Raw genomic sequence first — 16,270 nt, forward strand, 5'->3', positions numbered from 1 at the left:
TATTAATAGGTAATTTGTCATAATTAATGAACTAATAATGATGAATTATTATTAACTAAAGTATCTACTTCATTCATATTTCCTTAGTTTTTTTTTTTTTTGTAAGATTTTATTTATTTATTTATTTGACAGAGATCACAAGTAGGCAGAGAGGCAGGCAGAGAGAGGAGGAAGCAGGCTCCCTGCTGAGCAGAGAGCCCGATGCGGGACTTACTCCCAGGACCCTGAGATCATGACCTGAGCTGAAGGCAGAGGCTTAACCTGCTGAGCCAGCCAGGCACCCCAGATTTCCTTAGTTTTTACCTAATGTCCTTTTACATTTCACGATCCCATCAGGACACCACATTTCATTTAGTCATCATGTCTTCTTGGACTCCTCTGGACTGTGATAGTTTCTCAAACTTTCATTGTTCTTTGATAACCTCAACAGTTTTGAGGAGTATTGGTCAGGTGTTCACAGAGAATGTCCTTCATTTGGGGTTTGTCTGATGTTTTCCCCTTGAGTAGACTGGGTATTTGGATAGATTTTTATTATTTAGGTATGGTAGGGCCAACAAATTCAGAGATGACTGCCATTGAAAAGATAGTTTTGTGATACTTGCAGGTCCCCAAAGAGAGGGTACATGTCTCACCATGGAGGCCATGCAGAGGGGCCCTGAGAAAAGTTATAAGGCAGAGCTGGGGTGGAGGAAACTCTGGGCAAGTAACTTTATTGTGGCTTCTGTAGGGAGTAATGGGCAAGGCAGGGTAAGCATGCTTAGGACTGGCTAATTTGAATAATTTCAGTGGGCTGTAGAGCATAGGAGCTGTCCCTAGTTGCTCTGGGGTGAGTGGGGCAAGTAAATGGTGGCTCGATGTGCAAAAGCTCAGTAAGGGAGCTTTTGGGAGTAAGGGAGTATTGTGGGGGTAGACTCTGGTTTGGTTGGTTTGTATTTGAAAAGCAAGGTGACTCAGATGCATTATTGAGTTGTCCAGAGCAAGGCATGTCTGGGATATGCACATAGGACTGATGTTAAAACATCAGGTTGACAGAAGCTAGGAATATGCTTAATACACTGGGCCTATATGTTTTGGGAAGAAAGACCATAGAGGTGATGTTCCAGTCTCATCACATCCTATCAAGGGTATATGATTTCGGTGTAACTTGTCCCTGTCAATGTTGTCCTTGATTGCCTGGCTGATTAGGCCCTATTTTGTGACACTATTACCACTTCATGTTTGCCTTTAATGTTCATCTCATATATTTGAAGTGTTTGTTGGGTAGAACATCAGTAAACATGCAGTGTAATTTCCTTGGGTCTTGATCTTCTAGAAGACTTAAACTGCCTAGAGTGAGCTCTGGGTTTTAGACGTGGGCCCCTGTTTGAAGTGGGTGTCTCTACAGAATGGAGTCTTGAAGCTTGGTCCTTGCACATGCTGATTTTGTAAGGGACACTTGTGTCTGAACAGCCTTACTCTTCTCTAAAATGGTAATCTTTGTATACTTCCAATTGTTCAATAAATATATATGTAAATGTCTACAGCTCTACCACGAGTTGGAGTTGATCGCTCCTGAAATGAGACAAGATTGATATCCTTAATACTTAGCTATGGGTCAAAATATTCAGGATGTTAGCTTATTTTCTGCATTTAAATTCAAAACTTCCTAGTAGCTCCATAGGTTGCCTGACCAGTATCTTTTGGAGCCCTCAGATGATGGTGGAGATCATGAGAAATATGTTTCCCTGCTTTGCTTTTGAAAATCCCGAGTTTAGCAAGAAAGGACATGTTGTTGGTTGGTAATTGACGGCACACTTTTCTCCCCTCATAACTCAGGGTCTAAGTCGCAGAACTGTCTGTGGAACTCCCTCATCGATGGGCTCACAGGGAATGCCAAGGAAAAGCCACGGCCAACGATTGTCCATGACCCCCGACCACCAGAAGAGATCCTAGCTGATGAATTGCCTCAGCTCGATAGCCCAGAAGCCTTGGTGAAGACATCCTTCAGGTTTGGTGGCTTGCAGTCAATTTGTTCCTTCTTATTTGCCGCAGAGTTATTTCAATCCAGTTGGGTGCGTCGTTAGCGTGGCCAGCAAATTACCTCATTTCTCTGCACTGAGTAAATTAGAATTGATGAAGGAGTGTTGGAATTAATGCTAGCTGGACTTCTGGCTGGATTTCCTGAATGTAGTGAAGATGCTATCAGTAGTTAAGTTGCTGTCGGTATTTAATTGGTATTGGCATTTAAATGCTGAGGCAAAGGATTTACTGATGTTGGCAATTTGAATTGGATTAATGAGTCTTTTGCTTCAAAGGAGGATGATGGATGGAGATAAGTGCACAGAGAAGCATATGTGGGAATGAATTCAGCGCCATGCGTTTACATTCTATGGCTGGGGGAGGGTTTCTAGTCGTAAGACACGTCAGAGCTGCTGCTTCCTGAAATGATCTGCAGAGGCTGCTGACTCTGTTCTTGTTCATCTTTAACGTAGGGACCTCTTACATTTTCTTCCTATACTGGACTCTACTTCCTCATGACTCTGGCATTTACCTTTCCACCATGTCAAAGAAAAATCAATCTGAGTTTGTGATGTGGTGGATAAAAGTAATTTCTTCCCCTGAATGGGTCTTTGAAGTCCACTTTTGAAATACACAGCAGGGCTGGTATCGGAAATTAAGGTTGATTTTTTTTTTTTTTTTTTTTTGGCAGCCTGCAATACACAGCAGGGCTGGTATCAGAAATTAAGGTTGATTTTTTTTTTTTTTTTGGCAGCCTGCCTTCCTCCCGTCTTTCCTCCTTGTTACCCTAGTTTTATGTCTTTCACTTTTATTTCCATTATAGAAGGCTTTCCTACTCTTCCCATGGCTAGCAGAACATAGAAACCTCACTTTTTCTCCTCCCATAAACAACTCAGACAACTCTTGGCATCCATGAAAAATGTACTCTCTCTGGCATCCAGGTGATGTGTAATCGCTCAGTAAAAGCCATTTCATTGTGCGTAGCTTCTTAGTGTAGACTGAATTATAGATGAGCTCTGAAAAGCAGGGATGAATAGGTATTCGGATTTCTTTATGTAATGTGACTGATGCAGTGGTGGGGCAAGAATTGCAAAGCAAATGCTTTTCTTTTTCTTACTAAAGGTTTGGTTACTGCATTGTGAGGTTTTACATAAAATAAAACCCACTCAGGTAGAGAGAAGTAACTTCCATGAACCTGTGACTCTTGGCACATGACTGTGTGGGAGAGGGAAGGGCGAAAGGCTTTCTTGGGCTGTGTATTCTCCTTTTGGAGTGTCTCTGGTGGAGTTCACCCCTTCACCTGGGGTCTTTTATAGCAGCTCCTTCCAGCCCAGAACAGGTTCATTGTCCTCTTCAATGAACAGCTAAGGAGGCATTCTCATGAAAAGAACATCTCATTTGCTTGCCAATTCTATTACCAGCATCTCTTCTCGTGGCCTTCAGTGCTCTTTAATAGAGAAAATGTATTGATGGCCATGAACTTCATTTGATCTGCTGGTTGTGTTATGTATCAATGTCTGGGTCCCAGAAAAAAGATTCAGTTATGTTAGTTAAGGTTGGGACTAAGACTTGGTGCAGTATGAAAAATGTGGCAGGTGTAAATATACCAAGCTTTCAGCAATTGAAGCTAGAAATCCGTTGGCATTTGTTATTCATTTATTTGTCTCCTTAATACAGCTGTGTGTTTTTCTGGCACCATCCTTTCTGCTGAAGAAGATAAGTGTTTTCCATGGCAATGTTAGAGGGTAAATATCCTCTATGTCATTTTCCTTAACTGTGGTGGTCACATCAGTTGTGGCATTTGTTGTACATAAATTATCATAAGCAAAGTACTGACATTGGGAACATTTTATTTATCAAGAAATATATTAGATCAGAATCAATGTTACCCATGTAATAGTGCTGCTTGTTTTCTATGTGCTTCATGGATTGCAAAGAAATGAGTCGTCACTCATTTTAAATAAGGCTGATAAGAATATATCACTTATGTGTTCTCTCTTGCCTCCCCACTCCCCCATTTCACATTTCACTCGAGTGAAAAAACACAAGAGACTTGCTGACTTCCTAATGCCAGTGACTCTGGGAAATCTAGGACGAATGGTTTGTTATACCTGCACATTTTTAAATTTCAAGAGTGCGTCAGTGATCAGTGCTCTTGGTCCCTGAGATAACTCCTTTTACTAAGCAGTACAGTCTTACCTCTACTGAGGTTGAAATGTTGGGCTCTTCTTTCTGACTCTGAAAAGTCAGAGCTGCTCAACCCCTGTAAGTGTGTGTGTGTGTGTGTGTGCGTGCGCAGGAGTGCATATAAACACATTTATGCACACCTGTATACACAGTTAAGGCATCTGGGCATGTGATTGTTAATATCCCGTCTTTCTCAATTATGGAGGGTCTTCTTTGCTGAAGAGGAGCCCATCGTTCTCATCAATTTGCATTGTCTGTCCTCATAGCTACTCTGTAAGATTGTTACCACTGAGCAACATAGTGGCAACTTTGCATACTCCCTTCTCTTTCTCCTTGTTTCCACTTGGGGAGCCATTAGGAATCCTGGGTCATGAAATAGGGTCATCACCTTTTATTATCAAATAAGATCTAAACTGCAGTGACAGTAAGCCTAATGTGCCAGATTATCAGGAAGTCTAGTCTTTTCTTGGGGGTTTGTCTCCCTAACTGTATCCAGGGACTCCAGACTTTCTGACATTGGTTACAGACTCAGCGCTTAGCCTGCTCTGCCTCCTGTCACCAGCCAGGGCAATGGGGTCTCATACTGAGGGTGGACTTTTGGACCTCAGTGAAGTTCTAAGTCTGTGTCCAGTCCAGATCTCTTCTTTCTTGTGATGCCTCCGCCAGCTGGCTTCTGTTATCTTTTCCTGACTCCTGATCTCAGCACCATCACAGTTTCTCAGACATATGCTAATGATATTGATCCTTAGAAGGAAGGGGTCAGTTGTTTTATATCACTTTCCCTAGAAATCTTTTCTAGCTCTCTGCAAGTATTACATACAAGCCACTCCCAGGACAAAGGAATGCATACTTATATTTATGTTTATATAATATTTCCATTCAAGTAATTCCTTCTCGATCAGCGAGACAGCCTGCCCTAAAGATAGATTCTATTCACTATTTCCAAAGATAGGAAGTGTTTATAAATTTAAAAATGGTAGGTGTTTTTCAAAAAAGCTTCAAGAGTTTGTATGTTTCAGTGTTCCCCCCCGCCGCCCCCAGGCTCCGTATTGCAACAACAATAATGGTAGACTTCTTATATTGCCAGGCATGACCCTAACAACCTAAAGATGATGCCCACTTTAGAAATGGAAAAATTGGCCCAGAAAAGTAGAGCCCATAGTTCTGATTGAATTCAAGCACAAGCTAATAAGTTGCTTGCTAATTGCCAGTCATCAATTAAGCAGAAGCAAGGCGTAGCTTGCGTAGGCTTTAGGTCTTACTTAGGCTTTAGCAGCCCCTGGAATCCCATCCCAAATAAACGTATCATCTATAAACTCACATAAAAGGCACGCCTGTAGGGGTGCCTGGCTGGCTCAGTCAGAAGAGCATGCAGCTCTTGACCCCATGTTGTTCGTACAGGTGACTTAAAAAATAAGTATATAAACTTCTTAAAAAAAAAAAAAAAGATTGTGATGCAAACGTGGCTTCAGGACACTCCTAACCAAACCAGCCACTGGCGGCCAACACTCTGTTTATGTCAGTTAGCAATAATGCAAGGGGGTGTAGCAGAAACTGAGAACTTGACACACAGATTTAAAATAACGATTTTAGAAAATGAGAGGCACCGCCTCAATCCCCCAAGGCTTGTAAGTCAACAGTTGAGGTATGTGCAAATGCCATCTCAGTTCTGAATGCGTTCCCTGGCACACTCCCTGCCAGTCCTCCTCTTTGCTGGGCAGCGGTGGGGAGGCAAAGGTCCCATGTCTCAGGGCAGACAGTTCAGCAGAGTCTTGAGAGGAAGACCAGTGCATGAAGGGAAGGGACTCCTCATTTCAGTCCAGGTTCAAATCCCAGCCAGTAACCCTGGCAGCTAACAGTTTTGTGTGGTCATACTATGGACTTTAGTCTTTAGTCCTCATGAAAGGGATATTCTAAGCTACCCAGGAAAATTCAACTCCTGAAAGTGGCTGTACTGGGCTTTATTTTTTCCTTTTTTAAAAATTTTATTTATTTGGTGGCACCTGGGTGACTCAGTGGGTTAAAGCCACTGCCTTCAGCTCAGGTCATGATCCCAGGGTCCTGGGATTGAGTCCTGCATCAAGCTCTCTGCTCAGTGGGGAGCCTGCTTCCTCCTCTCTCTCTGCCTGCCTCTCTGCCTACTTGTAATCTCTGTCTGTCAAATAAATAAATAAAATCTTAAAAAAAAAGATTATATATATTTATCTGTCAGAGAGAAAGAGAGATCACAAGTAGGCAAAGCAGCAGGCAGAGAGAGAGGGGGAGGCAAGCTCCCTGTTGAGCAGAGAACCCAATGTGGGACTTGCTCCCAGGACCCTGAGATCATGACCTGAGCTGAAGGCAGAGGCTTAACCCACTAGCCAGCCAGGCACCCTGTACTGGGCATTAGTCTTGGTTCGGTTACCAAGGCAAATTGCTTCATCTCTTTGAACCTCCATTGCTTAACTGTCATATCCGAGAGCAGACAAGGGCAGTGGGTCTCAAACATGGGCGTGCATCACAGTCACTTGGCGGGTTGTGAAAACAGATTGTTGAAGTCCCCCCACGTCTGGGTGGGGTCCTAGAATGTGCCTTTCTAACAAGGTAGTGCCGATGCTGCTGGTCCAGGGAACATGTTTAGAGAATCACTGGACCAGATGATACTGAATATTCCTTGGAACTCTGAAATATTTTGCTGTATTAGTTGGAGCAGGTCAGTGATCTCATCTGGCCTCAGTTTCTTCATCTTTGAAATAGGGATAAAGGTGCCCGCTTCCCAGGATTGGTGGGAGGCTTTAAAGGAGGTAATATAACTGAAAGACAAGCATACGCACAGTATGTGGCATCTGGATACTAATCTCTTTCTATTTAGCTCTCACTGGAAAACTTCTATGCCTTTGAGCGTTATACACATGGAGTAAATAGGATCAGACTTGGGTTTTGTGGCTCCAGAGGCAGACATTATGGGCCCTGAGAGTTTGCTAAGCTTCTGGCATGAAGAATCTGCTTTTAAGACCTGAGACTTTGGAAAAGAAGAAGGTGGGAACTGTAACTTAAAAAAAAAAAAAAAAAAAGTGTCATTGTCCAGAAAGTAGACACTCCTGGGAATTATACACCCTGATGCCTGTTTCCTTCTTCCTCATGACCTATCTCTTTGAGCTTGTTGTTCTGCTCAGGTTTTTCTTGAAAGAGATGAGAGAGAAAACTGAACCTAGAGCTTGAGGAAGAGAGACAAGCCCCACCAGTCTCATTAGTGACAGGACTCTGAGGGCCCAGAGAACAGGAAAGAGCTGGCTGCCGGCAGCCCTTTCTTTCCTCAGCCTCTAGTGTGCACAGTTGCAAAGGTGAGACCCAGTCCAAGTTGCACTGAGAGGTAAAGAAACCAGTGTTTATTGAACATGTGCTATGGCCGGGAACTGGACATTCATTTGCTCCTTTAATCTCTCCAAACAAGGGCAAGGTGAGTATCATAATCCCAGTTGTACAGGTCAGGAAACAGGTTCAGAGAGATGAAACAGTCTACCCAGAGTCACTCAGCAGGTGGCATAGCTAGGAATTTCAGCCTGGTCCACCTGGCTCCAGAGCTATGACTTCTCTATTGCATCTCCTTGGCTTCTGGGTCCGTCATTGGTGAGTAAGACAGTGTGATCAGTTCTACTAATTTGGATGTGGTGATTGGGATATGTAGCTTGATGCTTCTCCTGTGAGACCTACCCTGTTATTTTGTGCTAAATTCTTTCTCTAGTTCAGATTTATGTTTTTAAGCCACTCATGCTTTTGGATAGGGCCCCTTTAAAGGCAGAGCTTCTCAAACTTTATGAATGAATTCCTTCAGGGATCCTGTTAAATGCAGATCCAGATTCAGTAGTCTGGGTTGCAGCCTGGGAATGTGTACTTCAAAGAATCTCTCAAGTGATGGGAGGCTCTGAGGACCACCCTCTGAATGGAAGGGCCTGGGCTTTGGACTGTCACAGATACCAGTTTGCAAATGCTCTTCTAACCCATGTGATCTGAGTCTCAGTTTCCTCATTTTACAAATGGAGACTGAAATAACAACACAGGCCTTGGGGACTGTTGCTGGGATTAAGAGGGCTAATGAATGTGATAGCCATTAATTCCTTCTCTCCCAGTTTTCAAAACCCTCCACACGTTGACCCCTCTTTACATGCATGGGTTGTGCAACGAACCGCAGGCTGGGAACAGGACCCCTGTGGGTGCTTTCTGTGCAAGGCTGTCCTGGCCTGACCTCCTTAGATGCTAGCAGAGATTCTGAGACTCCCATCCAGGGCATGGGCCATCTCGGTTACTTCCCTTGAGCCATGTGACTCCCAACATGGGTTGAGTTACCAAGTTTTGATAATTTTGCATTTGGAAGAATAGCATGCTTGGTCCCCAGAGAATCACTGAGGTTTTGATGAGCTTCTCTTCCCACTGAGAATGGACTTATTTGGGCTTTGGCAAAAATGTTCCCGATTCTATACATAGCTTACTAAGAATATGTTGCGGAGAGTAGAACTGCATTGAGCCAACGCCCTCAGCTATGGATGAGATTAAGGCCTTGTCAGATCCCATTTAACGGATTGTGTTTTCCATGCAGAATTAAATCGTTGAACTCATCCTCATTTTGGATTTTGGCAGTCATTTTCCCACTAGGGGCTACTGCCAAGAAGCCAGTTTCTGACTTGATTACTTTCAGGAAATGTGCAATCTGGCTGATGATACGGCGTGGCGTGGGGTGGCGGCCCCTGCAGCTTCGGACCCCACCCTAGGATGAGTCATGGGTTAAAATTCCCAATTAGCTCATGGGAAGTCTGGTCACACATCTTTCTCTATCACCGTATGTTGGTCACCCGCTGGGACTTTCGGGGACACCTACTTCCCTGACTTAGTGCTGCCTCTCTGGAGTTGACATTTTCCCCTTCTGGTCTTTGCTAATCCTAATTGTAGAATCTTCCTTAAGTTTGTTAAGGGGAAAAAAGGAAAGAATGAATTTAGAGGGCTTTTTTTTTTTTTTAAATTCAGAGGAGTTTCTATTGCAAAGATGGTTTCCCATTAGGGAAATATTTAGGTTTCTTTTTGGTAAGTAAGTTTTTATGGACAGATTTTTTTAGTCTTGGAAATTAACAAAGCGTGGAACATGCAGACACTATTCCTCTTGTATTCTTCCTGGTCCTTTCATGGTATTTTGGGAAAGAGGGGCTCTATCTTTGTGGCAGCCATGCAAATGAACCTTTCACATCTCCAAGCACAAGGAGTGTACTTGGCCCAAGGCCCGAGCCTCTGTGTGAGAAAATTTGTTTTGGTGATGGCTGAGCCTGTTGTTTCCCAAGGGTACTCTCAGCCAGTGACTGAGAGCATCAGAGATGAGATGCTAAGACTGGCCATTCCCGGGAGACATGGGACTTCTCTAATGGTGACTTTGGTTTGAGGACTCCATGATGGCCTTGCTGAACTTTCTTTGGAACTGTCCCATAGTCTAAGATATTTCCATTTAACCTTCCTTCCTTTTCTCCTTCACTGGGAGTCAGACCTGCATCCCAAGTCTGCCAGCCTCCCTGGCTTCTTCCCCATGTTCTCTTACAGATGGTCCCCTGATATATTTCTTGCAGGTCTACTCCTGTCTTGGTATCTGTTTCCCAGAAGACCTGGGCTAACGCGGTCCCTGTCTCACTGTGATCCTCTGCTGGCTTACGACTGTGGGCTCAGATCCGAGGCTTCTGGCCTCAAGATCCTGAGTCAGTCCCTCTATTTAATTTAACATTTTGTAGTTGATGTTGTGCCTTCCTCATGGGCTCTAGTGCTGGGGTAAATATGGGGCAGGCACAATTTTCTTTATTTCTTTAGTATCTTGTACTTTTATTGCCTACAAAAGACTTTGTGAAACATTTGGATTCACTAGAGAAACTATAATATAAAGAGAGGGGAGAATTTTAAACCATACCCAAAATACATCTGTTTCTGTTGTCCAAGAGAAATGCTCAAAAATGTTGAACATCATGTAGATGATTTGTTTATGGACACACTCCGGTTTCCAGCCAGTGGACTTGTCTCCAGGGCTGAGTTCCCCCAGAGAGTGCATCCTTCTTCAGACCAGACACATTCTCACTGGACTACTGGGGAATCCAGACTTCCAAGCACAGAAATGGACTTCACCTGAGGTATCCTCAGCACCACAATGTATACCCCTCAGAATAACTCCTAGAAGCACATTGTACAAAGTGTAAGTGACTCATCCTTAAATAACCCTACAGGGAGTATGAGGCAGCTTCAGTACTGTCAAGTGGGGGGCGGGGGTTGGGACACTCTTGGAACCTCTATTTCCCTGCCAGTGTGATGTGTGGACCAACCTTCTGTGCTTCTTGATTAGCAACAGGAACTTCTGCCTTAGGCCACACAGAGACCTGAAGTGTGCAGGGAATCCTTGATGTTCTGTCTCAAATGAAGGAAGGCCTCCCCACCCCCAACCCTCCTCTGGCAGTGCTTTGAGACCCATTGCTTTCTGGTTATGATTCTACTACACTTCTGATCAGTTGGTCCAGATTCCTGCCCTTGGCTACTTTGTCTCCATGACAGCCTTACTGGTCAACTCTCCAGTCTCAGTCCAAGGTTATTTCTGAGGTTTAGCCTTGGAGCTCATAGGAACATCTGGGGCCTGGCCAAACCACACAGAACCTAAGAGGCAACTTGGGAAAGCTAAAACCTAGCCTCCTACTACCTAATGTTACTGGCCACTGAGTGTACTTGGATGTGGACCTCTTTTGGTTTTGTGGGAGGATGTCTTTCTAGAGAGAGAAGAAGACATACAGCTCTCACCACTTCTTCTCTTCTGCTCTGGTTTCCCTTCTCCCTGTAATCCTCTGAGTCAGGAAAGCTGGACCTTGGCTTTCCACTTCTCCTACTTTATATCCTCCTCCTCCCCAATACCAGGTCTTAGGCTTAGGCTTAGGCTTAATGGTAGATGAGGTAAAGAGACAGATTGGCCTACTGATATGGGACCCTACACTGGGAAATATCTCAAAAGCACCATATGTTATTTCTTATAAACTTTCTGTGATGAATGACTTTACTGTATTTTTTTTTGCAGTAAAATTAAAGTATCTGAGTAAAAATAAAGCAAAGCCCTTTAAAACTGTGTCCAGTGATAATGCAAATAGGATATCACTTGACTGGTTGTTGGTCCCTCTCCTCTGCAGTGGGGGCTCTTGGTTATATTATTATATCATAATAACATGACCCTGAATTTTACTCTACAGAATTTTTTTTTCCCTACTTACAGCATTAGGGCAGGGGTTTTGCCCTTTTAGCAGGGAAGGAGCAGTTTTCTTCTTAACAGAAACTTTCTAATACCAGATGCTATCCTCCCATTCAAGTGCTCACTCTACACTTACATCCTGTGCTGTGCAATGGAGCCACATGGGGCACCCTCCCTGGTCCTCACATTGATTAATGAATATGATGGCACTTGGTGTAACCATGAAACAGGCCACCTTGGATCATGGTGTCCGTGAAAGAGAAGCAAAAGGAGCAGTGTGAGCCAAGGTTTGGAGGCAGGAAGATAGGCTGAAGGAACTGGATTTGTGTGTAAGGCATATGAGAGGGAGGCAGTATTGGAAAGATAAAGTAGGAACCAAGTATGGTAGGTTTACCGTGGGTGTAAGGTTCAGTTTTATTCCATAGGCACAGATCTTTGGAGCTTTTATAAAATCTTCAGGGAAACAGAAAGAAGATTGCATTATCCATTAAGTTACAGAACTAGGAATTACATTTCCATGCCTCAGTCCCCTACACACAGAGCATCAAAACAAAGGTTTCTGGCCTTCAGCAGAGATGGAAAAATGGAGCTAGAGAGTACCATGGGGTCTAAACACTGAAGGTGCCTGGAGAATGTATATGGATAATTTGGGGAAGAAACCTGTGAAAATGTGTTTTTCCACATGGATTAGAACTGAGACAGTTTTTTTTTTTATTACTTCTAAATGCAGTGGTAGCTAATGGTTATTGACTAGACAGCCCCATATCTATAACCTACCTGCTCCTCATTTATTGATTACTTAACAGAAGTGCAGCCAGAAGTGAATTTGCTATAATAAATTACCTCCAGACCCTGGGGATCAGCTTAGTTGGGGAAGGATTGTTATTTGAACAAGAGCTGCAGACACACTTGTCCTCCTTTGGAAGGGGTGATAATTCTGGCTTTGGTGATATAGCTCAAGTAGTTGGAGGCAGGCACATTGCAAATTGCCCAAGAGTGTGACTTGGACACTGCCTGCAAAGTCAAAAACAGGAAGATAGGAATCAAGTAACAGTCTTGGATTATGGGTCCCTAACTTTGATCTGTTCATCATTTTCATTCTTTGAAAATGGTCCAGATTTAGAATTAGAGAAGGGTATATGAAGGATATTTGAATTATATTTATTAAATTATGTGTTTCTCTAATACTTGGCTGATTATTCTGTCCTTGACTGTGACTAGTCATGTTAGGGTTGAGTTTCCATGGTGGTTAAGTTTACAAGGGTAGCAATGAACAAAAAACTATCATGTCTAGCTCTAAGCCAGTCCACAAATCCTAATATATAAGAAATGACTTGGCATTTGTATTTTTTTAAAAACCTATTTCAAAAGTTTTTAAACCTCCAGAAAATTTGAAGACTAATAAAATGAAGAACTGTCTAACCTCTCCCTAGAGTCACATTTGCTTACTTGCTATCAAATATCTATCCCATGTCATCTCGTCTTATATCCTAATCTATCTTTTTTTTCTGAATTTCTTGGCCTGAAGTTGGAGACTTCATGATCTGTCAGCTTCAACTTGAACTTCTGTGGAATGAGACCATTTTCTTGCATGGCCACAGTAGAATACTCAAACTTGGGCAGCTTAGCATTAATATAATACAATTATTACATAATACTATATTCAGCCCATATTCTAGTTTCACCAAATGTTCCCGTAATGTCTTTAATGGCAATCTTTCCTTCTGGCCCAGGACCCATTCCTGAAGCCCACATTACACTGAGTTGTCACGTCTCATTGATCTCCTTTAATGTGAAGCAGTTTCTTAGCCTTTCTTCGTCTTCCATAACATTCACATTTTGAAGCCAACTGGTCATGTGTTTTGTTTTACAGAGTGTTGCTCTGTTAGGGATCGTATGATCATTGCCTCGGGGTTGGATTCAGGTTGTTCATGTTGATGGGAATACTATGTAAGTGGTGCTGTGTCCTCAGTGTGGCCTTAGTGGGGAGGGTTGCTGATTGTCCGTATTACTGTTGATATTAATCTTGAGCATTTGGTTAAGGTTGTTTCCCCCAATTTTCCACTAGAAAGTTACCTTTCCCCCCTGAGCAAGTAATGTTACCTGTGGGGAGATACTTTGAGACAATGTAGGTAGCCTCTTTGCTAACAAACATGGAGGCACTGGTTTTAGTACCATTTGATGATTCTTGCCTGAATGAATGGTTGTTTCTAACTCTGTCATCCCTTTTCCATCTATTAAATGACAGTTTCACTGTGGACAGGATATTTCCCTTCCCTTCCCTTTCTAGAGTATAGTATCACAACAGATTCTGGATTCTGGAACAGATTCTGGATTCTGGATAAAAGAGTGAAACAGATTCCTCCATCCAGTGTTGTATAAGCCATGTGTCTTCATTGCATCTGGAGCCCAGGGCTTTAATTACAAGAGAGGGGCTGCAAAGGCCAAGCAGAGGGATAGTATAAGTGGTCTTGCAGTCTCAAATGCATTAACTCTAATAGGTGGAAATAAGTTCTACCTGGAATATGAAGATGTGTAGCAGCAAATCCAGGGTGTAAACCCCTGCCCTAGTGGTAGGGGCTTTTTGGGGTCCTCTGATCTGGTGGAAGGCAGTGTCCTTGCCTGGCCCTGTTGTTACTACAAGAATTAGTGGAATTTGCAGAGTGGAGAGTGTGGATTGGGTTGGGAAAGGCGTGGCTTAGTCAGAGAAAGGAGTTTGAATGTATTATTTGGGCTCAAGGCAGGGTCTCCAGTTCTTTCCCCTTCTCACCTCTTTTTGCCATGATGCTCCACTTTCCGCTTCCTGCTCCTGCTGACTGGTATCATATGATTCTACCAAACACCAGTCCAAAGAGCTGCTTGTATCTTGCTGGTGAGGTATAGTGGGAATATTTGAGCTCTGGGTTTAATCTAGCTTTACTCCTTGCTTTCTGTGTGACCTTGACCATGCAGCTTAAACTGAGGCTCTGTTTCTTCATCTGTTTTATGGGACTAGATATTCTTTTCTTCATGGGATCCCTGTGGGGAGTCTAGGAAAGCTACGCATGTTGGGCAGGGAGCACAGTCTCTGGCATCAGTAGGGGCTCGGTAATTCGTAGGTAATATGATTCAGCATCAGCATCCCGTTTAATGCTCTCAGAAGCTGTATACTTTGCTCTAGGTCCTGTGTGGTGTGAGGGAATTAACTTCATCTGACTTCAACAACCATGTTCACATGTCCTTTAGCACTGAGTTGCAGTTCTGACATCTAGGACCTTTGAGGTAACCTCTACCTCTCTTTTGTTTCTGGAATTGTACTGTATCATCATCATCATCATCATAGCTAACAGCCTACAGATGGAGAAATAGACATGAAGTAGTTAACTAATCCAAGCTCGTATCACCAGTGGGTAGGTCTGGGATTCAAAGCCAGACAGTCTGGCTTCAGAACCCACATTTTATTTTGTTTTGTTTTATTTTATTTCATGTATGTATTTGAGAGAGAGAGAGTGAGAGAGAGAAGATGAGCAGGGGGAAGGAGGGGGAGAGGGAGAGGGAGAAGCAGAGTCCCTGCTGAGTCCCTGGATATGGGGCTAACTTCCAGGATTGTGGGATCATGATCTGAGCCCAAGACAGACACTTAGCTGACTGAGCCACCCAGGCACCCCAGAACCCACATTTTCATCACTAGGCCACCTTGCTTTCTTAGTCTAGCATCAAGGAGTGGGTCTGTGTCTTCTGGTTTTGTTGTTAGTGTAGACCTACTTTCCAGTTAGATTCCCGATGCCTGCCTGCGTCCCTGTCATTCTGATCCAATGCTAGATGCCAACATCTGCCTGCTTACCTCATTTCCTGCCATTTCCTGGTTCCTGGGGTGGACTTTTACCACATCACCCTGCCGGCCCCTTCCTCCTGCAGTACTTTATTCAGCCCGTGAATCCAGCTTAAGCTGCTCTTATCTGGAGACCTAGAAAGCCCTTCCTAAGACTTCCTACTCTCCCAGTTGTGAGTCTACACACCTGCTATCATAGGCCTTTCCATGAGCAACCACCAGTATCTCCCTGCAGTCTTGCCTGAGCTCTCTCTCTCTAGGGACTGTGAACCACAGAGGTGCTCTGTGTACTCTGTGTAGGATGTGGACCTGGCTGAGGAAGGTGGTGTAGAACTGGGGCTCAGAATCAGACAAAACTGGATTTCTGTCCCAACTGTGTCACTTACCACCCTGGAAAAGTTACTCTTCTGCTTCTCTTGCCCTCTGTTCTTTTCTGCAAAATGGAAATAGTGATGATGGAAGGGTGGAATGAAAAAGTATATGTAAAAACACTTAGCCCAAAACCTCCTGAAATCTGATATCTAAGTATGGTTGGAGTCCAGGTAATCATCATGCAACAATGTCAACTTCCTTTTGATAACATACTGTAGTGTATATGATGATGACATTGGTGGAAGCTGGGTGATGGGTACATAGCAAATCTCTGTACTATTTTTGCAACTTATTGTGTATCTATAATTTTTAATGAAGGTTAAATAAACTTAGTATGGCCCCTAATACCTATTAATTGTAGTTTTAAAGATTACAAAATGTCACCATGAATTTTGTGGTTTGGCTTAAACTGAACTGATTGAGGTGTGTGTGTATGTGTGTATGCTGTCTGTGTGTGTATGTGGGAGGAGGAGGGAGGAGGAGGGGGGGGAAGGAGAGGGGAGGGATAGGGAGAAATGAGGGGAGTCTACCTAAGAGAAAGTGTAAAAAATGAATTCTAAAGTTCTATCCATTTTCTAACTTATCGAACAAAATCAATGGCATCACCAGCAACCATGAGTGGATTTGCTCTGTGCTGTAATTTCATCTTTTCCCAGTTGAAAACCTGGCTT

The 16,270-nt window shown here is 43.3% G+C and overlaps 1 protein-coding gene across 6 annotated transcripts in view; it reads left to right on the forward strand.

Annotated features, from left to right (window-relative positions):
- PDE1C (phosphodiesterase 1C) overlaps nt 1-16,270 on the forward strand; it is a 502,891-nt gene that overhangs the window by 114,807 nt on the left and 371,814 nt on the right. For all 6 annotated transcript variants that reach the window (XM_059396607.1, XM_059396608.1, XM_059396610.1 and 3 more), the window contains exon 3: nt 1,816-1,987. In XM_059396607.1, the coding sequence (XP_059252590.1) occupies nt 1,816-1,987 (172 nt within the window). The remainder of the gene's footprint in view (nt 1-1,815; nt 1,988-16,270) is intronic.

The sequence above is a fragment of the Mustela nigripes genome, chromosome 4 (genome assembly GCF_022355385.1).
Source record: "Mustela nigripes isolate SB6536 chromosome 4, MUSNIG.SB6536, whole genome shotgun sequence".
Lineage (NCBI taxonomy): Eukaryota > Metazoa > Chordata > Mammalia > Carnivora > Mustelidae > Mustela > Mustela nigripes.